At 26.2% G+C, this 25,891-nt stretch overlaps 1 protein-coding gene and 1 pseudogene across 4 annotated transcripts; both read right to left on the minus strand.

Annotated features, from left to right (window-relative positions):
* Window positions 1-312: 312 nt before the first annotated feature.
* LOC107166175 (glucose dehydrogenase [FAD, quinone]-like) lies at window positions 313-24,676 on the minus strand. Of its 4 annotated transcripts, none has more exons than XM_015514733.2 (4): window positions 24,452-24,676; window positions 5,374-5,451; window positions 1,507-2,986; window positions 313-1,334 (listed from the first exon to the last, which is right to left on the minus strand). In XM_015514733.2, exons 3-4 carry the CDS (start codon window positions 2,917-2,919, stop codon window positions 876-878), a joined length of 1,872 nt encoding a protein of 623 aa, XP_015370219.1. In that variant the 5' UTR covers window positions 2,920-2,986; window positions 5,374-5,451; window positions 24,452-24,676; the 3' UTR covers window positions 313-875. The 4 variants fall into 4 exon arrangements, with proteins under 4 accessions (XP_015370219.1, XP_015370218.1, XP_015370220.1 ...); XM_015514732.2 differs by lacking the exon at window positions 24,452-24,676 and adding an exon at window positions 6,157-6,251; XM_015514734.2 differs by lacking the exon at window positions 5,374-5,451.
* Window positions 19,348-20,531, minus strand: LOC149055371 (uncharacterized; annotated as a pseudogene).
* Window positions 24,677-25,891: the final 1,215 nt, after the last annotated feature.

Here is a 25,891-nt window from a genome sequence, read left to right on the forward strand (position 1 = left end):
TGCCTATAGTTAATAATCTGATCCCGAATGTACAATATTATATTATTATTATGTTTTCTAGTTCTGGTCAATATAATGTCAGTCTATAATATTGTTATAACGTAAGTAATTCCTAACACTGTATAATGCCAATGCCAATGATAATTATTGTCAAACTATTTAGAAACTAAATTCATATAAAATTATTATTAAGTATACAAATATTTTGTAATAGTCTTTACTTCAGGCTATTTATATCATATTGTATTATACAAATTAAAAAATATATTGTGTCTTATCTTAGTAATATGTTTACGTTTTAAAAAAATCGTGTTTGGATTGTTAATTTAAATTTATTTTAAGAACTTTCATTATGCTCAAAAATAATTATAATAATATAAATGTACAATACATCATGTTTATAAACGAAACAAAATGTTAAATAATTATTGTTTTCTTTACGGAACTACATAAAAAAAAACACATACAAATAAAATATGAGACGTATGATGATCGCTATTTAAATAGATTATTATTACTCAATAAATATTTATATAGTATACGATAAAAATTTATAAATTAAAAAACGTACATATCATTATATTGTAAATTAATATAGGTAGTTATAATGTTCAAAAGTGTTACCTTTACATCAAGTTTCGTTTACTGAGTTATAGTACAGTGAAATAAAATATAGTAATATACACTACGCCTTCTATATTATTAATCAAACGAACAATACAAATTGACTTAAATCGCAGATAATAATACATTATTCACTAATTATTATAACTTTATACAATATATTTCATTATAACCTATAACCTATAGCTAAATTAAGTCTTTTTATTTAATTACATACTATAATAAAAATAATATTTATCGTATTAAAAATTTCAACTTATCGGTCTCAGCCAAGTTGATTTGACCAAATCAGCTCCTTTTTCTCCGATCATATAGGCTGGTGCTACAGTGTGGGCACCAGTTATCGAAGGCATGATCGAACAATCGATGACTCTCAGCTTAGAGACACCGTAAACCATGAGTTGTGAGTTGACCACAGCGTTTCGGTCAAACGACGGTCCCATCTTTGCGGTACAGCACTGATGATGCATCTGCATGGTCAGTCTTTTTACACAACATTCCCAGTATGCGTCCGATCCGTAACTCAGGTGTCTACAACCTGGCACCGTTCGCAAACTCATTTTGGAGCCCAATTTTTGAAAAGCAGGTGTTTTGTTAAGTTCTATAACCGATTTTATTCCTTCCACGATACGCAACACGTCGACAGGAGCGTCGAAAAAGTTAGCTCTTATCAATGGTTTTGAATAAGGGTTGGCGTTCCTTAGTCTGACCTGTAAAAAAAAATAAAAAAAATATATATCTAAATAAATAAACATAATAGTATTTTAAAAATAATATAGACAATATATTATGTAAAATCATATTTCAGAATAAAACAATAATAATAATAATAATCATGCATTAGTTGTGTTTATTATATGTAGCTTGTAATATTCAACATACTTGTCCTGTACTCTCTGGGTACATGAGCATAGTCCAAATTGTCCATCCATCCTTGTTGAATATTCCTTTGTGCAAATCATAATGAGTTCTGTCTGGTATTCCCATGCTTCTTCTCAATAAGCTATTTCCCAATCCTTCTTCACCGGCCAGAGACATTGGAATGAAGATGTATTCGATGTCTGGTATGTCCCCGGGATCCTTATTGTATTTCGTTTTTATGTATCCGAGTCCTTCGCAGCCCATGGTTGTGAGCCAGCCATTTCCGTCGTTGAAATTGAAAAGCTCACGAATGCCTCGCTTGTATATACGATCGGGTATTAATCCCACGGTTTGATTGACAGTAAACGCCAAGTTCGCGTACGAAGGATGCTCCTGTAAATTGTCACCAACGCGCAGATCGCTTATAGTGTTTATTCCGAGTGGTTCGAGATGTTCTTTAGGCCCGATTCCCGACAGCATCAAGAGCTTAGCTGAGTTGAAAGCTCCCGCTGACAAGATCACTTCTTTTCTGGCTAGTGCTCTTCGTCTCCTGTTATTCTTTTCGAATTCTACGCCCAACGTGACTTTAGTATTTGGATCGATCAGTACTTTTGTAACGAAAGCTGCGTCGACGATATGCAAGTTTGTCAGGTTCCCTCGGAGATACGCTCTTGCTGAAGTTACCCGTCTACCGAAGTTTATCGTACCTTGGATTCTTGAAAATCCGACGTGGCTATTTGGGTCATTGTAGTCCACCACGTTTAATCCCACTTGTGGTGCGGATTCAAGAAATGTTTCAACCAATTTTGACTTGAACGGAGAATAACTTATTGGCATTGGTCCACCCACACCATGGTATGGAGATCGTTTTAATTCTGGAATAGTCACGTCTTCGTTTTTCAAAAAATACGGTAAAACGTCTTTGTACGACCAACCGGGATTGCCTGCCTCGGCCCAACGGTCGAAGTCTCTTACGTTGCCTCGAGTGTAAATGTTGTTGTTGATGATCGTACTCCCGCCGAGGCCTTTACCTTGTGGCCATAAGCACTTTTTGTTTACGACTCCTTGACAGGCGTTCGGTTCCTCTTCGGTTTTGAAAGCCCAGTTGAAGTCTGTAAATTGAAAATAATGGGCTATGGCCGGGACTGAAGTGGCCAATGATTCTTGTTTGCCCGCCTCGAGCAATAATATTTTCCATTCCGGTATTTCAGCTAGCCTCCTAGCAACCGTAGCACCTGACGCTCCTGATCCAACCACGATAAAGTCGTATTCATCGAGTATAGGTCTGTTACCGAACAACGGATCTTCTCGAAATTGTATAAGATTTAAGCGGTAACGTTCACCAAGGTATGATAGTGCATTTAAATTTAATGATAGACACTGATGAATAGAAACGAGCCATGTGGTGAACACTAAAAACGTTGATACCTCCATGTTTGTCGTTGTGTGAATTTGTGCGAATATGAATTAGTTTGTAAGTCATTCAAGGTAAAACTTCACCCTAGAAGTACACATAATTATACGATTAATATGAAAATTAAAATGATATGAATAATATTATTCTAAACTACCTATACCTATAGAATTATACTTAATGTCACAGTACTTGCATCTGTCAACGTATACTAAAACTACCAAAAACGCTAATTATTAGGAAAAAGTGAAATTGTTAGTTTAACAATAAGGTTTACATTAAGGAGTATTTGTATATACTAGTGTGTTAATGAAATCAACTAGGTAATATTAATATGTTTAGTTTCTTCTTTCGTATCAGTAGGATATTTAAATATATAATTTTAATACTAATTAACTATTTTCAACCTTCGAGATATTTCACTCAATTAACAATTTGTGCTACTCAAGAAAATCTAACGTTAAATCAATGTAACCTTTATATTTTATAATGATAAAAATATACACAACCTTTAAGTTATTTTATCTAATTCTTTTTAACATATTAATAAGAGCTCAACCATAAAAAAATTTTAATATTTCAATAATGAACGTTTAAAGCATTCAAGTATATGTATGTATAATAATTGATAAAAAATGTATACTGTTTGTGGTTATGAGTTTATTATGATTATTAGTAAACCGTATTAAAGTGTAACTTGTTGATTTATCAAGTTTGAATTAACAATTGTTTTATTGAACAATTTTATTATTAATTAACAATATTATAACTAAAAGCATGTTTTTCATATATCAAACTATTTGGTTTATATTTTTTGTAATATGTTATAATTGTATTATACTATTAATTTGACGATAAATTGGTACCTATGATTGTATATAAACTTATAAGCTGTACATTATTAAACACCGTAGTTATTCTAAATACCTACATATTTAGATCTACGTACAATAATCTTAGAGTTATGAAAAATTGTATAACTATGCATTTGAACATTGAAGTTATAATTTCATAATTAAGTTTTAATACCAATACCTATTAGTGTAATTATTTTAGATTATGTGCGAAGTGAGTACGACAGTATTTTTAATATTAATCTAGAATGTCATTGAACCGTATCTTTGGAGTTTAGAATTCTTGCCAAGACAATATATTATTTAGGATTTTCCAATTTTATTTTTTTTTTATTTTTTTTTTATGAAATTATGTGATCATGAATAATAATTAAAAATATAAATTTTTGACATTTTCTGAGAACATTGCTAATTTCAGAAAAAAAAATTGTTCGGTTACCATATTTTAATTTTATTTGTAATTCAATGGAACAAACTGGTTTTTAATATATGTGAAATCTAGCTCAATATTGTATTAAAGTAGCATATTATTTATTATAAATTAATGATTGCACAAAATCTATTGAGAATATTCTCTAACATATTTATATATATTATACTAAATGATAAAATTACATATTTTTAATTATTAAGGGTAAAAGCTGCGAAGTAAAGGTAACCACTTTGTTTTACAATCAATTTAAACAAACATTATCATCTTATATAAGTTAGAGATGGACAATTCACAGGAACACTCGTGCATTCATGGGAATTATTGAAAAACAATTGAGAAAATTAATTGTAGTTTACCCGTCGTAATGCTAAATAATACATAGTATTTTAATTTTATGAAAGTTAAATTTTAAATATCACTTATACTGCTCAATAAATATATAAAAATGACATTTGGTTTCGATTGAAATATAAATACAATAATGTAGTAAATTGCTGGAACCAATTGGTCTCATTTGAATTCTTTGATATAAATAAACAATCTATACACATTATACTGAGTACTAAATAAAAGTTGTATGCAAAAAATATTTTTCTAACTGCTAATAAATAAATAAAAATTTGAAATTGAATATAATATTTACAAAATAAGTTAGCATTTTTATGTCTTTGATATTTAAAGAAATTGTATACAATGAGAACCTTTCTGTTAAATTATTAAGCTGACAAAATCTTATAACACCGTAGACAATTTATACAATTATTATCAAATTATGTAATACAAAATGTTTATAATAAGTAATAACGATATTTTTGGTCATGTAACAAAATCATGAGAAATTTTCAAATCACAACATTTTTTGGGATACCATGATAGATCCCTAGAATATATTAACATATCCATACCTAAAATAATAGCCAGAATTTTAAATAAAATTCTAAAATGTATACCTAAACGTTCTCATCGATTATGGAAGTTAACGAAAAAATAAAATAAATGGAAGGGCTAACTATTGGTATTTATTACCATAAAATGAATATTTCGTTGGTTCTTTAAGTGTTATGACAATAAAACATTTGTGTAACTTTTATTCGACTTTTCTACAATTTCTTTACTCCTCTTAGAATAAAAGATTAATTGAAAAAATATTTAACCCTTAACTGAGTAATGAATATTTTGGTACTTACTCTGAACAAAGTCACCCATTTTTCCAGCTAACGACATGAATTGTACCCAATGATCAATAACTATCCTATTCCAATATGCTATAATAGTACAATATTTTATAATACATTTTAAATATACAAATAATTCGTTATAATTTACAGAATAAAATAATTTAATACACATTTATGAAAATCAAAAATTTACATGTATTATGTATTAGTTATATGTATAAATCAAAATACATGACTGTCAATAATAACTGAAAATAATATATATGGAAACGTTTTAATTTTTGAAAATATTTTGAATTCTTGTAATATTCTGGTAGTGGTGACATTTATTCATTTCATTAAAATTTAATCTGTAATAGTTAATAATAATAAAACTATTAATCCTTTGAAATTCAATTTTTATGTATCGTAATACACCATTAGATTGTTTTGAAATAAAAAATAAAAAAAAAAATATTTTAATCGAAATTCAATCAGTTTAAATCTCAAAAAGTAATAACAATAACAGTTTTAAAAATGTCATCTAAAAATTACATAAATTAAGTAATAAAATTAATAGGTAAAACTTTTCAAAATTACGATTCTAGACTCTATTCTAGATACTCAAATGGATCACCTTGTTTATCGTAGTATAATATTGCATATAACTTTATTTTTATTGAAAACAATTTTTTTTTAATAAAAATAAAAATAATATTATAAATTAATAAGCAACCAATAGATAAAACATATAATCATGTAGCCTTATCTTTAGTTATTTATAAACATATAATGAATAAACGAATCATGTACCTGCAGGAGAGTTAAACCACTAATGTAGCACACAGTCACTAACTGAACTGAACTGCTTGTATGTTTGAGACTTCGTTTAGTCACTGAACGATTACTAGTATCTGGTTACATTTTGTTTTTTTTTATTTATTTATTTTTTTTATATATAGTTGTTTAAATTAATTTTATTTATTTTTACACTGAATCACAACTAGTATAATTAATAAACAGTCATAAACGGTACAACACAACAATAGTAAGAATATTTCAGTACACACATTTCGTAACATTGTATTAAAACTGTGCAGATTTTCTTATAAGTATATTATGTTTATACCATCATTGAATTGAAATTATTAAAAGTTTATTACGTTTTTAAAATTATTGCTTATTGTTAAAAATAGAAAATTAACGAACAACTTAAACGCTTTCATGATTGTATTATAAATAATAATAATAATATATTTCAATTATCAATTACCTAAAAATATTATAATTTATTTTAGTAGTAATGGTCTATTAAATAATTAAACTACATAGAAATATTATAATATTTAAATAAATAAGCAGCTTTCACTGAATTATAGAATGAATGACTGACTAACTGACTGTGAATTATCGTATAAGACATGATAGTCAGAAACTTGGAATTTTGTCAGTACCTACCTTCGTTTCACAATGTAAGTAAATATTGAAAATGGATTCTATTCTCAGACAATGATTTTAAGATTCACGAGAGAAATTTGATCAAAAACGATTGCTACCATTGGCTACGGATGATTAAAAATCCTTCGAATTTATAACTGAATTTGGAATAAATAATGTAATAATACCTATTGATGAATGAGTTTATTTTGGAACGATGCGTATTTTTGTTTTGTCAGGAGACACTATTATTGTTTACCAAAAAATGTTAAATTTGGTGGAAGTGGTTTCTGACAGTACATTTCTAAAATTAAAATAATTAAAATAATTTCAAAATAACCAAAGGGAAAAAATATGTCATACTTATAATATAATTATTAATTTTATAAATATTTCGGATTTTTTTTAACACTATGTTTTATCTATAATCAATTTTTGAATTGTTGAAATATCGCAATGCTGCTATCCTTATTACCAAATCACAACACTTATCAGTTTATAATTTTCTCTAACTTGTATCATTTTTCATCTCACTGCAGTACTGCACTAGTGTTCACTGATTTTGGTAGTATGATAATGATTAGTATCGCTAGTGAAATAGATAATACTAATTCCATATGATTGATTGATTCATGGATTTCATAATGATTTTTTTTGTGAATAATTACACCAGCCTACATTACTTTTTACCAACTAAAACCTATATGGGAAGTGTTGATATAGTATTACATTCGATATTTGTATTTATTTTACTTTTTCGTCTTTAGAAAAATTACAATAATTCTTACAATTAATTCCCACCAAAAATTACCTGAAATATGTATTGCAAAGAAATAAAATCGATTGAAATGTACGTAAATAAAATAAATTAACTAGATGTCTTAAAATGAACATAATATTATACTTCGTTGATTCTTCGTTAGATTAAAAACTTTAAAGTTAAGTTATTAATTAAATTAAAGGAAACACAACAGTAAATAGTTAAGCTGAAAAGATAAAATAAAATAAATTTTTTAACTTAACTTTAATTTTAACTCGTTAATGCTCGGAGTTAACGATTAAAGTGTAAAATATATAGCTAATCGCTTCTAAGCAGGTACACACATTGTTTACAAAAATATGTAGTCTACGAATGTCAAATGTTCCACTGATAATTATTTATCTTTGGTGTATCGAATACTGTTTAGAATTTTTTTTTGAATTACAACAATTTAAAATCAAATCTAAGTGGAATACAATATTAGAGTTAAAACAATTAGTTAGTGGTGGTGAGTTCGAACTAAATTTTAAATTTTTTTTCATATTAATTCTTGGGGTAAGTTATACCGTTTAAATAGACGAAATGTATACACCTATAGGTACTATGTTTTTATCATAAACACAGTCAATATCAAATTGTCTTAATAAAAAATTTAATCCTTGGTTAATTAGATATCAATAAGAAATGAATAATTATTATTGTGGTTGTTTTTACTTGGCATGCTTTATTTTTCACCATACAATTGTCTAATGATTTAACAATGGTGTGTAGTTTTTCTTATTTGTTGTGTATGTTAACACTCATTACATTTTAAGGCATTTTAAATGCTTAGATTTTTCCAATTTAAACGAATCTAGTTGGTATTTCGAGGAGTCAAAAGTAAAAATATCTTAGTAGTTTTCAAAAGTGCTTGAAAAATCCAAATTAAAATTAATAAAAACAGGAGTTATTATATGAAACTAATTTTTGAAAAAATCAATTTTGTTTCTTTAGTGTAGTTTAAAAACTAATAATAATTGTAGATACTTTAAATTCTTACAAAAACGTATGTTTTGTACGTTTTTCACATATGTATGATACAATTTTAAAAATATTTTGAATCTATTTAATCTGTTTATAATCATGATATATTTTTAATTTTTTTACAGTTTTTTTTAAATTATTGCCGTTAAAATATTTTCACTTTTTGAATATTCAAAAAAAAGTTTTTCATAAATTGTTGCTAGTGGTAAACATATAAATTTAAAAAATAATTGATCATAAATATTAAATAATTTTTTATGAGCGTCTAAAGGTTTAGGTTTTTTTCAAAATCCATTAAATCCATACAAACTTGCGAAATATTTCTACTTATTAATTCGTATAATTTTTGTATTTAAAAATCTCATATAATATTCCTTATAAGTTTTTATACTGCAAAATTAAAAGATTTTACCCGAGAGTAAAACTAATTATCAAACAAACGATTTTAAATTTTCATTATAACTCAAAAACAAATGACCTTTGAATCTTGAAATTTTCTTAAAATTTTAATTTCATTATTTCCTATATTTGATAAGATTTTCAAAAATTTTTAAATCATTTTGAGCTGTTTATAGAAATTAAAAATTTAAATTTACAATTTTTTTCCTCCATATCAAAAAATTGTTTTTGTTGGGTTAAAAAGTTTGAACATTTAATACAAGGTTCCTCGTAAGTTATTATAGCAACAATTGAAAACTCTTTAAAATACATAAGCATGATTTTTTTTAAACATTTAAAGTCCAATTCAAATACTTATACATTGTATTTTAATTTTTTGTCAAATTTGACGATGATATCGATTTATGATTAGTAAAATACATTTTGTTTTGATTGGATGAGATTGTTGTACAAAAATTATACTATGTATAAGTCTTTTACGATTTTTAATTTTTGATTTTTAAGTTACCTACTATAATAATAAACCCAAATAATATAATAGCTATTATAAATGGTATACGTGCAAAAATATAAATAAGTAGTTCTAAATAATATTAGATAATAATATGTCAAATTTCATAAAAAAAATAGATTAATTTTATTGTTCAATAAAATTTAATGGACAAACAATGGTCTACTATCCATATTTATGAGACCATTAGCTTCTAATTGATTCATTCAATATTTATTGATCGTTCATGAAACTCGGCATAAGTGTACCCCAAAAACATTAAAATAGAAATACATTGTTCCTGCCGATGGAATTAATATAACTATTTACTACTAACTACTAAGCATTATTATTAAATCAATATTATAACAAAACAGGCCTATATTAAAATAGTCTATAAAACATCACGCCATTTTAAATACTCTAAAGTCCATACCTAGCACCCATATAAAGTTATCATAAAGTTGTGTTTAGATTTTAGAATATAGTCAGTTCTAAACTGGCAGGCAGTAGCTATATTATTATTGCCTCTCAGAATTGTCTTGTTTTCATAAGACAACATCGCAACGGACATAATATTAAGTCATTCCCAGATAGAATATCGAATTATAAATAATAATATATTTTCAATATTGAAGAGTAATTTAATTTTATAATTAATAACTAGGTAAAACACTATTGATACAATTAATTACAAAGGTTCTTTAAACCTACCTTTCTCGCGAAAAATCCAAATTATCTAAATTTGTGATACGTAGGTATTTAAATATGTGTAATTATTAATTAATATTTTCTGCAGTGTCCCGAAAGTGCAATTTCTTACGCGAGTTATGAATATGAAAAATAATTATTTGAAAATGATAGTAACTAGCATAAAAACTAAAATATTGTGAAAAACCAACGTAAAAACACAGATAACGTTCATTAAATATATTGAGTATTTTATTTCTAGTTAGTAGGTCAAATCACTATTTCACTCTAATATTATGAAAGCTAACAACACGAATTTAGTTTAGCTGAACGTCAATTCCTAATGCTGTAAGATGAATTCAACACATGCTAGGGAGACGTCCTCTTAACAAGACACTAAATAATATATAATTATAATAATGATAGTTTTTAATGTTCTAATCATAGGCCATTTGTTTGTGGAAGGATATTTTAATCTTCATGGTGTATAAAAAAAAATTATAGCAATTAACTAGAAAAAAAAACTATCATTTATTATATTTCGTAGTATGATATTAAATTAATAAATAGCTAAAATATCAAGTAAGTAAATCATAATTTTTAAGTCATCAAAGTATGTCCAAATTTGTTTTAGAATTAACCTTGGGGTTGAAATAATATATTAAGTTAAAGTTGGTCTAATCTTTTTTAGTTTGTAGTTGGTGGGACATTTCACATATTTACATAAATAGGGGGGGAGGGAGTAAAAGAAAAAAAATATATTTATTAACATACAGAATGTTGTTATCATATTATTGTTGATTGATATCAATTTAATTTAAATAATTTATAATTATCATTAGTCGGTAATATGACTGGCTGGTAAATTTTTTACGTGCCTTCATATGTTTTGTTATTTTTTGAATATATTTTCAATAAAATATATCTTATGAGAGATGCAAAAAAATAAGATTGAGGGCTTAGCGTTGGGCCATTTTATTGTAGATGAGCATATTGTTTTTATACAAATATACATGACAAACAATATTTTTTTTTTATTTTTTTTTTTTATTTATTAACATAAGACATTCCTAGCCTAAGGCTATCTAAATCTAGGGATATTTACAGTTTACATAATATTTTTAACATTATAACGTGATAATTAAAAGATTTTTAAAGGTGCTAAGGATAAATTACATAGGTAATAAAATATACATAAGTAACAAGGTGCTTACAGACAAACAATATAATATCACCTATTTTTATAGACGTTGTTACATAATTTATTGAATAAACAAGTCAATGGTATAAGTAAAACTAACATGATATACATTATACAATTATAATAATATTATATAATAATTCATAATATTTATTTTCTTTAAACTTATATATGTATATAATATATATATTAAACATACCTATCCGTACAAATTGTAAGTATCAAAATAAGGAATACGTTTGTATTTTTATAATTTATAAGTACCAAAGTTCTAAATATTTTTCTTCTGCAAAGAAAATTGATAAATCATAGTAGATATGTTATAGTATAGTGAAAACATAGCTAGTAGCATGATATATTTTGTTAGGAATTAAATAAAAATTATTGTTAATTGCGTTTTTATGGAAATAAATAAAACGCTACGAAAATCGGCCTAACAAAAATCTAGAAACGATGATTTAGAAAAATTGTACCCAGTCCATAAAATTATCTTGGTATGTTTATTTTTTATAAATTATATAATTAAGATCAGACCAAAAACATTTTAACAACTTACATTTTGTAGCAGTCGTTTAATGTACTATTATTTTTATAGCACGGGAATAATTATTTAATGAAATTTAAGGACATCTGTGTTAAAATGTGTATGTGTTGTCGCATTCAGTGGCCATATTATTTATAGGAGTAAATTATTTTTCCCTGTTGTGTATTTGCATTTTTTAAATAATTAAAAAAAAAAAGTATAGGTATATTGATATTCGATGCGATGAAAAGATAAAAAAATAAATATTTTTATTGAGACTAAAATGGTTTTTATACAAAGAGTGAACAACGTATCAGATTCCGTTGTAAAGCTTAGTAAGCTTACCCGAATATTATAATTAAAGGTTACTTGGATATACCCGGTGTATTAGAACAAATTTTACTATACCATATTTTACTATATCATACTTTCTGAGTGACAAGCCGAAGAAAATAGGTACATGACTAGATAAATTAATATGTAAAGAAGATTTGATGTGGCAGTTGATTCGAAAATCATCAATATGATACTATCAAGTATATTTACATAATATCATGACAAGTCGTACACAAAAAACATGATAAAAATTTCAAAATAATAACACACACATGAATGAATAAAATATTATGTATAGTATTAATTGTTCTTCGGAAACATTAAAATTGAATACATTGAATATATTTGTGTTAAATTTGAAGTTTAATTATGCGTATCAATATTGTATTTAGGTTATTTTAATGAAATCAATAAATACTTCTGGTAAAACATTCACAGGTCACATTTTAAAATTATAATATTTCAGTTAGTAACGAGTCGATTTTATTTTTAAAATAAAACGATATTTTTATTTAAAAATATTAATACTAACACTCTTTTTCAGTTATTATTCTTGTTTTATACCAAACAACTATTCAATGGAAGTTTTAAAAGTAAAGTGGTCAATAATTGCCTTATTATGGATACTTTTAGTATCGATACGTTTGTTAATGTATTAATTATGTTTACTTGTTTAAAGCTTAAGGCAGACGTGACTTCTCGTCGTTATTAATATTAATACCTCACACTTATCTATTAAACATTGACTGACGAACCAACTAAATAGCAATATATTTTGTTCATTTTTGATACACAACAAAATTATTATTTTATTATGATAGCTGAAATACAGCTAATATATACATTACAAAGTTACCTATAGGTATATTATATTATTCTTATTAAATTGCATAATGTATATTTTTTTTAAGTTTGTTAAATGTAAGGATTAAACCCGTTATGGATTAACACGTTGAACCGGAGAAATATAATTTAACGTTATTCTAATTCTCAAATGTAGTACAACTATTGAATTTTAATATATAATGCAATTTTTGTTTGTTTTTTGAAACCTATCAGAAGAAAAAAAATAATCATAAAAACATAACTCTATGATTAAACATTCAAAAAGCCAAATATCTCATCTCCATTGAAGATTCACTCAAATAATCATTTTTGAGTACACTCAATTAGGTGAAATGCATTTTTCTTGAATGCCAATAATATACCGCTTAAAATTACATTCTTTCCGTATAATTAGATACACCTCGCATGCAACTCTTTGAAACAAACGTAGGAATTATTGTTGTAGCTCATATCAAGTTATTATTGTATTTATCGACAGTTTTAAATCGATTGAAATAGCTTTTTTTTTATTACATAATAGATATATATACATTTTATTGTTCGTTGAAAACCATTTATTAAAAAGCGGGTACCTAAGTCGTGGTTGTCGCTCTGCTGTTTAGTAGGTTACAAGTGGGTTACTATAATGGATGGAATGAAATTTTAATCCAATGATATGATATCATTGTATACGGAAAAACGATTTTGAGCGGAGACGGTTTATCTGTCTAGGATATATTATAGACTATTAAAAATTTTTTTCTAAAAGCACTAAGAGAATTTATTATATTTTAATTATTATGATACAATCGAGACACGATAACTGGTAGTTGAAATCACTTTAAAATATAAATTATTCGATTTACCTAATCTAAATTTAACCTAACCTCTGTCCTATGCTGTCAAGTTTTTCAAGTTACCACAACTCAATTATATTAAGTAAATATATTATTGTTATTAATACAATTGTGAATTAATACAAACTTACAATAGATTGGTGTGAATAGGTTTTTGATATAAACAAGCAAAAGTACTTCGAAATGTTTGAAAATGTAATTGCGTGTATTAAATGATTTATTATACTTTAATGTTCTAAATTGTAACAAAACAAAAAAAAATAGTTACTCTTCATTTAAACATCAGATTTTTTCCAAACATTAGGTTAAAATATATTTCTAGAAAGTCATTTGTGTTTATATATTTTGGCATCAGTATGAATAACTTATGATAAACTTTGTTTTCTAATTATCAAGTCTTAGGGATACAAATTGAACATTTTTAATTTTTAATGAACATTTTAATGATTTTGTCGAATTTTGAGAAAGTTTTAACTTCAAATACTGCTTATCGATCAAGAAAATGTTATGTCTATAATATATCTTTAATTTTTTAATCTTTTGAACTCTTCTTTTTGCGTAAGATTGTATGTTATTCTTCAATTTTATCTTATTTTTTTTTTAAGTTTCTTGATTGGTATAGGTATTGAGAAATTAAATTTTAAACTATTTTTTTATTTTTTTTAAATAGAAAAATAGCAACAGTTTATGAGAAACCTTACAGGATATATAAGTACATATATTGATTTTATATGAATACCTATAAAAAAATATTTTAAATAATATATATATTTTCAATATTTCTTAATCGGCTTATTGACGAGGAACCTTGCTTTCAATTTTCAAAGATTTTGACCAATACTGATAAAAAAAGAAAAAAAAAATTGAAAATGATAAAGTTCAGCAAATAGGTACTTAAATTTTAAGTAGAAGGATCATCGTAATCGATGTGTTCAATTTGAATGCAACAATAAATTATTGCATAAGTACTAAAATTGGTTGTGGGCGGAAATAATCAGTCATTCAATATCAAGTAAGTCTATATTATTTTATGATATGTTTTTTTTTTACTTTATCTTTATAATAAATTATGGTAGGATGATTTAATTTTTGACGTTCTAACTTGTATTGTAGAGTTACATAATTTTACATTAGAGTTAGTTCTTATATTAAATTATAGGTCTGTTCCTTGTATACTAGGTGGGTATGTATTGTTTCATTGTTTATTTCTATTTTGATTATTTGAACTTTTTTCACTTTGTTAGTATATTTAATTGTGAATTCCACCCCTCATGATTATAACTTAAGGGGGATCGTAAATTCGTAATATTACGGTTGGAAAGATTTTTGCTAAAAACCTCAAGCGTATAATAATATATAATATCATTAATAATTGGTATGATTGTAAATTATATTGTACAGTCGATTCACATGAATTTGGATCTCTATAACTCAAACAATTTACTAGTAAATTTTATTTTAATTTCTTTCGAGGTTAGAATTCAAGTTAGGTATACCTACCTAATAATTTATTACAATTATATAGGTCAATACCATGCACTTTAGAACAATGGTCTGGTGCATTGCATGGTGTGCATTAACCCGTGCCTTATAAAAAGCTTAAGATAAGTTTAAATATTTTAAAAGTGTGCAGCGTATAAAATTATAAAATATTGCAGGTATGGAAAAAAGTTTCATGTCTTCATGATAAATATTTTACTGATCGCTGCATCTGCTATGTATATAACAGCCATTTGCACATTACATTATAACCTAAAAATAATTAATAATAAGTTTGACTTTTAACTATATGATCGTCAATTTATTGTCACAGACGATATGAACGTTGTTAAGTAGCGTATAATTAGATGGTATCGTTACGAATACTTTTAAGTGAACGGCAGTTACAAATTATTGGACCATTAAAACTATTTTATGATGCGGTTCTCTTTATTTGCACATACTTTGTAAAAACGAATAGGCTTTTCATTTTTGCTATTATTGTAACACAATTACGTCGTGATAATGGCAATATATTGTTGTAAGGTTACGGTTGTCTGGTCTTCAATAGTGAATAACTTTTTTATTCGAAGGTCAGAGATAATGAGATTATCACCATAATAATTATTATTTTACTGCAATATTGTAAATAACATTTGAATGAAATTATAACTCAATTTATAGCTCAATATGTGGAAATGCAGTGAGCGTACGTACTAGCCGAAGTTGTTAGCTCCTAGATGGGTGACCATCCGGGATTTTGAGCAGCATATTCTTAACACACATAAACACGTGTTACAACTCTATTAAATTAAGAACCTATAAAAACCAAATATACAAAAATTACTCCTAATTTACCACCCCAGACCCAATGGAATATTTTGCCATGGGTTCCCCCTAATAATAATAATAAAAAAAAATATGGATATTATAAACACCCAAACACCATTCAGACTATATTCAATCAGTGGCTTTGTGTAATTTTAAATTTGTCTAGTAGGGGATACCTTTTAAGTAATAATCTTTAAACTTTAAATCATCTAAATACTTATTTGGATAAGATTTACTTTAAAATAGATAAATCATTAAAAGAAACTGTGAAATAGATTTTAGAGAAATATAGTCAATTAAGTAATACAATAAAGTGGCTAAATAAAATAAGCGCAAATCCAAAGACACAAAAAATACAGCGTTGCAGATGATGCTTTTCATATTGTTTCTTTAAAGCTTAATGCAAAAATAAAAAGTGAAGAATATCATGAATCCAATAATTACATTAATTATTACATACATATTTACAAATATAACGTGTTATTTGATCAACTAAAATACTGAAGGAAAAATTTGAGCTAAAAACTTTTCTTATAAATAAACAATAGCACGAAAAATATTACAATTGTACCTGGATTCTATTATCATGATGACATTAAGACAGATAAAATACGAAAATATAAATATACTAGTTGCGCCATTAGTGTAGAAAAATATATTTAAAATAAAAAAAATGTGTTCAAATCTAATGGATAATACGAAACGCTGATGCATGAAAGAACACCCCAGATTCAGATTATGAAGTATAATTACAATAAGGCACATAATGTTAAAATAATTTTTGATGTCTGACATTTGTGTAATAACACGAAAGTGTGTTCCTGCTTACGTTTCGTGACTCTGACATGAGCCTCTGAATCATCCTATCTATATTGAACCACTGCGTGTGATAAGAAATTTTCGGGATAGGTTATTTAAAGTTCAAAATTATTTTTATGGTCGTATGTCGAACAATCGACGATATAGGAACCAACCACCGATGCACAAAATTCAGTATGTTATTATTTTGATAATATTACCATAATATAATCCCGACTCTGACGCGAGCTGCGTGTGCGTGAAATATAATTAAATCTGAATAAAACAAATGCCACACCAACAACAACAATATTAAATATCTGTATAGTCGTGCACGAAAGTACAGCATTTAGAATATTGATTTCATATTGTTCTAGGTGATTGAACCGTTCATGAGTCGCCGACGCAATCTCGGCGGCATAGTACAATATAAGGTTTTGTTAAGGAGTTATATTCAACTTATCTTTGGTAGAATTATATAAGATACGTGTTTGAACGTGGTACGAGTTTGGCAGTGGCTTTCACTGCTGCCCATTTTCAAAATAATAATAACTAATATACATCATAGAACGAGAACAACATAGTTTATTTTTTACTGCCAATACAATTTATAATATTTGCATTAAAATTTATATTATTATAATAATTTATGCTCGAGATCATTGAACAAGCGAAATTCCGCCAGAGGTGAAATTTTGAGGATACCACACCCCATGTCGCCGGAACCATTATACTGTAAAAATATATCATGAATTTATTCAGTAAAATAAAATTGAATTAAAATAAATTTCAGTGCTGTGCGAAAAACCTACGACCTACTCGAAAACCGTTTTATTAAACTCCAACGAGATACGACACGATTGGACGTGAAAACAATATTATTATATACCTATTATAGAAAATAATTATTTACCGTTAATACATACCTATTAGCTATTAAAACCATACTTTACGCGAAACGATGGCATCTAAATAAGGTTTACATAGGACTTTTAAATTGAATATTAGAATAATAGGTTTATGTCTCCACAAACCTGATAATATAATGGCGATAACTAAAAAACCAGTTTTATTTGCTAACTGTTGGTAAGAAATATGTGACCTTTTGTGAACTTTTATGCAATAGTTTTAATTATTACTTAAAATTTTAAGATAAATATTATGTGATTGGTTAAAAAACGGTTAGTTGTATAAAATAAAAGCAAGCATAATACAATATATAAACTATAGGTACAGAACACAACTGGTGCCTATACAGTGAACAGAGAAATATGTATTGAAAAACAAAATTAAATTTTATAAATTATGTGAAATTTAAATAATAATACACAATACTAAACAATTATAATAGTTTGCATTTAATGATTCCAACCTTTAAATCAATATTATGCATAGTATTTAAAATTAAATAGTCAATGCTTAGCACTTCAATGGATATATTTTTTTTAAAGAATCCTATTTATAAACTTATGATACCTATCTATGAGTGCAATGTGATTGTACGCGGTCCTTATTGGCGGTACCTTTTTAAGCATACGATTTCTTACGCTGTATTATTTTTACTTTTGAACAACATGTCAACATTGCAAAATGTATAAGTGCACGGTAAATATCCATATCATCAACTATTTTTAGAGTATATTTTGGAGACGAATAAATCTGTAAATATTACGAAGAGTATGTAAACAATAAAACGCCGGAAAAATTACTTAGGTATTTGGTCATCTTTGGAAAAAGTTATAAGTGCTTATATTTAATTAAAAATAATATGTTATATAATTTTCTAATTTTTGAATTATTTATTTTTCATTGAATATTTTGTTTTTAGGACATATACTGAGTGTAAATCAATGAGCCATCAGCGATATAGTAAATATTATTTATGTTATTAAGTTCTTGTGTAGTATATGAATAAATGTATTTAAATACTTTCTGAATGGATGATATCAAAAATAATTATGGAATTACTGAAATGTCTTATTATTTATGAACGATTTGGCAACGTCGCATCCAAATTCACGTACACATTTGAAGGTGTCAACAGTTTCCACCAAAAATGATCTTTCCGTTTTCCACCAATACCCTTTTCCGTCAAATTAGAAAAAGCATCATTTGAAATAACTCATTTCCTTCTCCGCCAATTATAAATTATATATTTAGGGGGAGGGTTGTAAATACGTATTTGTGTATGTGTGACAAGAATATGTTTATGTTGCAAAAAATCCCGAGTCACCTATACCTATCAGGGAGCTAGCAACTGCGGCCGGTATTTAAGCTCAGTGCGTTTCCGCAGATTGAACTTACGACCGTGCCTTACCAAGCCACTAAATGTATTTATAATACTTTAGTCAAACCTTATTTAACATAATAGTTTGATGTTAGTTTTACGAAATAAATTAATAATAATAAAATAAATCTACTGATTTTATCTCGTAGGTATTTTGAAATCAATTCTTCATTTCATTTATATTTACCATTCATATTTTTTCTTATTGTTTTACATATATTTATACTCTTTAAAGTAACATAGATGTTAGTTTCAATAGTTTTTATAAGTACAGTTATCCATTGTATTATATGTGGTGTTCGTTTATAAAAATAGTGTTAAAATACAGAGTGAAATGATTCACAACGCATTCATTGTCCTGATAAAACTTGCTGATAATGCAGCCCACAGTGATGGAGGGTGAGTAAAATCGTCTCCTATGTAATTATCTGCTAAATAGTCGTAGTATTTGGTTAATAGGTCGTTTATTAACAAGACGATCACTCATAAAATCATACGTAAAACAACCTGAGACTTCTTGTGCATCAAGAAATAAAAGACCAAATGTGTGCATTTTTTTCATTATATTCATTTGATAAACCAAGAAATTATATTTTCTTCCACCATGAATTAGTCAAATGAAATCTACAATCAATTATATTACTTTCTAGCCAAACTTCAGTAACTGCATTAATGGCTTTTTTGTAATCAACATTCACTAGTCACATTTTCAGAGGGAAAAAATCAAATTCACATCTTTGCATTTTTATAATTAGAACGAAGTGCAAAAATATAGGGAGGTGTTTTTTTTTTGTTAGTTTATTTTGTAACCAGCAAAATATGAGTGGAGCCTAGTGGCCAGTTTTGAATCCACGAATAGTAAACATTTTCATAAAAAAAGCGAGTACAATAATAAAATGACAACATATTTAATATCTCATTCATATGCATAAATAGTATCTACTGAAGTCAAAAGTTTTAAACTAGTGTAATATAAATAAAAAAAAAAATATTTTCTTTTTCATAATTTAATAGTAATAAAATGTTCTTTTTGTTTAATTTCAATGTTTCAAACATTTAAAGCTTGATGTATTTTCAGAAATGGATTTATAATTTGCCGGAAGGGTTTTCCCGTCTCATTTCATATATATATTTTTTTATTCTATTAATGTAATTTACTGTTATTTCTTTGGCACTCTCATTATGTATTAATTCTTGTAAAATGATTTTTTTTGATCTTGTACTTACGTCTTCTAGTGCTTTTCTTTTGCATGAGATATTAAAAATTTTCTGATTTATGGTATTTTAATTTACAGCTTGGTGATGGTGTTCTTATTCCGTGTATAAGATAACAACATACTTCATTGTCCGAATTTGTTTTGTATATACTTTTGCATCATATAATTTGTTAATACATTTTCAACGATCTTTATTTATTCCTTATTCCATATCTTTATTAAATCTTTACATAAAGGTTCCCAAACTTTAAAATTCTATAATTTATAATTGGCGAGAAAAGAATGACGTTTTTTCTAATTTGGTAGAAAAAGGTATTGGCAGAAAACGTACAGGTCATTTTTGCCAGAAAGCGGTGACACTCTACCTTTGAATAGTCAAAATCATGTTCCATGTTATTCCGGCATTATGCTAAATTGCATACCTAAAAAGGTAAATTGGGCTAAAATTTTATTGTAGATTATAATTTTGCGTTTTGTATTTATATTATGTTCTTGTTAAATTATAGATGATTTTATATTTTATACCTAGCTAAATTATACTAATGAAACTATTAAGTAGATTAAAAAAAAACTAACAGTTATTCTTTTAAAAATTTATTACTAAAAATCTATGGTTTCGTAGGTACTTGCATTGGAAATAAGAGTATTTAAAAAATAATATACAATTCATCACTGTCAATAATAACAACCATAATAATTTTAAAAGTTACTTTAAAAAAGTTCTATCGTAATTTTTGATGCCTAAAGTACATTTTGGTTTATTTTCAAACTAATATATTACTAAGTTTTAATTTTCTCGAAAGTATTATACATTTTTTTATACTATGGTCGTTGCCCACCGGTCATTAGTCGTTACTTTCATAGGTACTTCTTTGTTTATTATTTCAAATAATTTTTACTCATATAGAGACTAATTTACGAGAAAAAACCTAGGTATTTGGTTGTAACGTCGCATATACTATTTATCAACTTAAAGAATACGATTTTGTGAAATTGTGTTATATTTATAATTTAATTGCAAATAATAATATTAAGTCTGAGGTAAAATAAACGGGATATTGAGTTAGAGGCAAATTAAAAAAAAGTTTACATTTATTTGTTCCTAAATATGTGCGCATTACACAGGTTTTTATACTTTATTTTTAATATATTATTTTAGTAAATATCAATCATTATGTTCTTCAGTCCAATGAAAAATTTATCACAAAGCAAATACACCTTTCGGTAAAAATTATTAGTAGAATATTAAAAAGTCATAATAATAATATGATATGTATGTATTTGAACTCAATATAATTTTAGCAATAATTTACTATAACAGATTCCACAATCGTCTATCCTCTCATTCCAATCCTCTTATTAAAGCTCTCTCAACAAATGCTATTCCTGGAAATCCTCCTGGACGCTTAAAACGCAAATGGTGTAGAGATCTTTTAACATAGAAATATTAATTCAAAACTAAAAGTGTCATCATTGGGTGGCTTCTTTCATCAAATTCTCATGTTACTAATTTAACTTATAGCAAATACTCTTATTGTACCTTTTAGGAACAGATTGTGTATATATAAATAAAGAGAAAAAAAAATATAATTTTGTATTTTGTGTTATTTTTTATTTTATTGATTTAAAAAAAAATAAAACTCAGCAACATAGGCCATTAGTTCAAAATTCTTAATTGCTATTTAAATTATATACATCAAGTTCTTTTATTCAATTATATTTTGTCAATTAACTAATTTAGTTTTAGAAGTTTCAGCGTATTTTTGTTCTGATCTGAGTGTGGGCCGAGAATTTCGTCAAGTAGAGGTCCATTCGCTCCTGATCGTAAATATGGTATTATTTTGTATTTATTGCATTACTAATTAACGTCATACTTTGTTGGATGGACTTCCATATAAATTCATTAAAATAAACATGTCAATACTTTATGAAGGTGACCAAAAAAGTTATTGTCTAAGACATATTAACCTGAGAATAGAACAAATAAAATGCATATTTTTTCTAAGCAAATATTTATTATTATATTTTGTAAAAATAGTACTTTTTTATAGTTTCAAACAAAAAAACTACCATAAAATATTGTTTAAGTTTTCTCGTGGATTGTGCAATATTTAATATTATACCTACTGCAGATGTGTGATAGAAGAATAACTTTTCTATAACACTGCAGTCCAATTCATGATAATATACCTCGTGTGCACATATTCGATTATGTAATGTCATATTAAGGACCCCGAAGGCTTCGGTTTATTCGATGATAAAAAATAATTTGTATTTCGGAATACAATTTAATTTTTCGATTTGATCTGTTATCATATAGGTACGATATGTCGTTATCAGAAACAAACGACGTTTGAAAACGATGAACAGATTTAGGAAAAAAAAATATCGTTTTTGGAGCTCAGTAAGACAAAATACTTAATTATGACACATAATATAATACTCTAATGAACTTTGAAAATTGTCATCATAACAGTAGCAGTCGTTATTATTTCGTGGAAAATACCTTTTAATGTCGCTGTATAATGTTGTTATTTAATACTGTAAAATATATGAAAATAACGGTAAATATAAATGAAAATAATGAAAATATTTTGACAAGTTTTTGGAGCAATGTAAATGCAATGTAAATAATAGTACCATTTCGTACGCATTGATACAAACTGATTACAGAATTTTTTTTTATAAATATATTTTTTTTTGTATTTAGTAAATAATAATAATGTTTTACAGTCTGTTAACATATTATATTAAATTCAGTACAATAGGCTATAATAAGTTTATAAGTATATAAATATATATATATATAAATGACACACGGCCAACCTGGAATGATTGAAGGGGTGTCCATTGACATCAGTGATTGTCTGCTTCAAATAACGATTAAACAGTAATATATGATATTATATAGGCAGCTGGTGTACATAATATTTTTTAGTGTGCGTGTATAATAGGTATGCAGATTTGTGAAGTATAGTCTTTTGTGCAGCAATTCTGCATGTCATACAGCTGCACGGACGTCAAGTGTGATAACAATAAGTTATAATTAATATCGTTATTTTCCTCTTTGAATTCTGGACGACGAAAAAATAATTCTTATAATAATATTATTATTTTGTATGATTTTTATATTTATCGTAAAGAAGTATAATTTGTTGATCTTAGTTTTAACGAAAAAAACATAATAATAATAAGCATTAAAATGCAGTTTACAATTTCACGTTTATTTGTAGCCTAACATTAAAATGCGTTGTTAAATAAAAATGTATTTGAAATGATAATATGTTTAAATATACTCTCGCGATTTTTGTCTTTTACATATATGCAAATGAAAAATTGAGACAATCTCAAATTCAAATATTGAATGGATACATGGAAAAAAAATCGGGAGGCACTGCTGAGTGTCTGCCCATAAATGATAATCTCCTTTAACTAAACATTATTTACTAACAAATTTGTTTATTATACTAATTATATTTTACATAATAATTATATTAATACAATTTAAAACATAAACAAATTACTCTTGTTTATTATTCTTAAAAAACGTGGCTGTGAATCAAATAATAATTTAATGATATTTTTTTTTTAAAAAATGACATTTACAAGAAGGAGGATAATGTTCAAAAAGTTTTGTACTCATTTTTTATGTACTTATTAAAAATATTTCACTTATAAATCAAGTAGGCATGTTTTGTAATTTTCTATTTCATTTCTAGGAAATATACACTCATGGTTTTTGAAAAGGTGATTGTAGTATTCAACGACTCGTCAAAAATAATAATAATAATAATAGTTTTTATTATTACTCAAAACTTTATTTGCCTACCGATGAAGTAATTGATTTATTTTTTTACATCTAAACTATCATGGTCAAAATATTTTTTAACATCTTAACTATCATGTTCAAAATATTTTTTAAAAACATAAATATTATGAATTAATACAAATTTACCTGTTTTTAATCGAATTCACAAACGCGTTATTCGACCGAGAATCCAATGCAAGTATAAAGTATGTTAATAAATCGAAATTTATACTAAACAAGCGTATCACCGTCCAAATTGTTAAAAAATATTAAACACATGTGTGCATAGTTTTCACTTTTAAAAAGAAGTATGAATCGCGTGTGTGAAACCGATCGTTACTGAATACGTTTGATAAAAAACAAACGTGGTCGCTGGAAGTGATAGTTATTTTTTTTACGATGTGTTGTAATGTGTGTGTAAAAATCGCTGGTTGTATCGGCCTTATCTAATTCACCATTTCGTTCTTCATTAATATCCCACCCAAAACAAATATAATATATAGTGAGCTACAGTATAAACTCACGGACGGTTTATTTTGTTTGTATAATTATTTATATCAAAATAATTATACGTAATTTGTAATATGAACTATACTACATATTATATGCGATCTCAGTAGCCACACCGTGAATATTTAAATTAATTGTATTTCGTACGCATCATGTTGTTATTAAATAAAAAAAGAAGTAAAAAAAAAAAAAATGGCATATTTTGAAGGTATGTAGGTACTGTAATCCTTAAAATATTGTATACTTTTGTTTCCTTAGGTATGTGTTGCGGAAATCTGCTTTCATTAAGTAGGCACATAAAAAATGTATTTTTAAATTTCATTAATCCATAGAAAGTTTCATCATTCACCAATGGGTGGCTCCTTTTATCAAATTATTTTCCTGTGAATGGACTCTTGGCATATATTCTTATTGTATTAATGATACAGATTGTATATAACTTGTAAAAAAAATCCATTAAAATACTTTTTTATATTATTAAAAAAGCTAATAATGTATAAATCCCTCATCAAACCCATTTGGACCTATAGTCTCCAACTCTGGGGAAATACTAAAAAATCAAATACAAATCATATTCAGTCTTTTCAAAATATTGCATTAAGAAAATTAACAAATCTTATTTTTCCAATATACCCTTCACACAGATCTGAAAATCAAAACTGTAAAAGAAGAAACAGTCAATTATTTTAAAAGATTCTATAATCGGCTTGCAACTCATTCCAATCTTTTAATTAAAGATCGTTCAGCAAATGTTATTCCGGGTAATCCTCCAAGGCGTTTAAAACGCAACTGGTGTAGAGATATGCTAACTTAATATTATAATATATATAAAAAAAAAAAACAAATAAATAAATTCATATATATTAATGTATAACCTCAATTTATAAGTATCATCACTGGGTGGCTGCTTTTATCAAGCTTATTCAAGTATTTTATTTATCTCAGCTAATACTCTAATTGTACCCATGAGGTACAGATTGTGTATATAATAATAAAATTAAAAAAAATATTATTAATAACATGACGTTTTCTTACCATATAATTTATGTTTGAAATCTCATAATATCATATCCTGGT

This window comes from Diuraphis noxia, unplaced genomic scaffold, assembly GCF_037042655.1.
Source record: "Diuraphis noxia isolate RWA-SAM2 unplaced genomic scaffold, SU_Dnox_SAM2 contig0005, whole genome shotgun sequence".
In the NCBI taxonomy this organism is placed as follows: Eukaryota; Metazoa; Arthropoda; class Insecta; order Hemiptera; family Aphididae; genus Diuraphis; species Diuraphis noxia.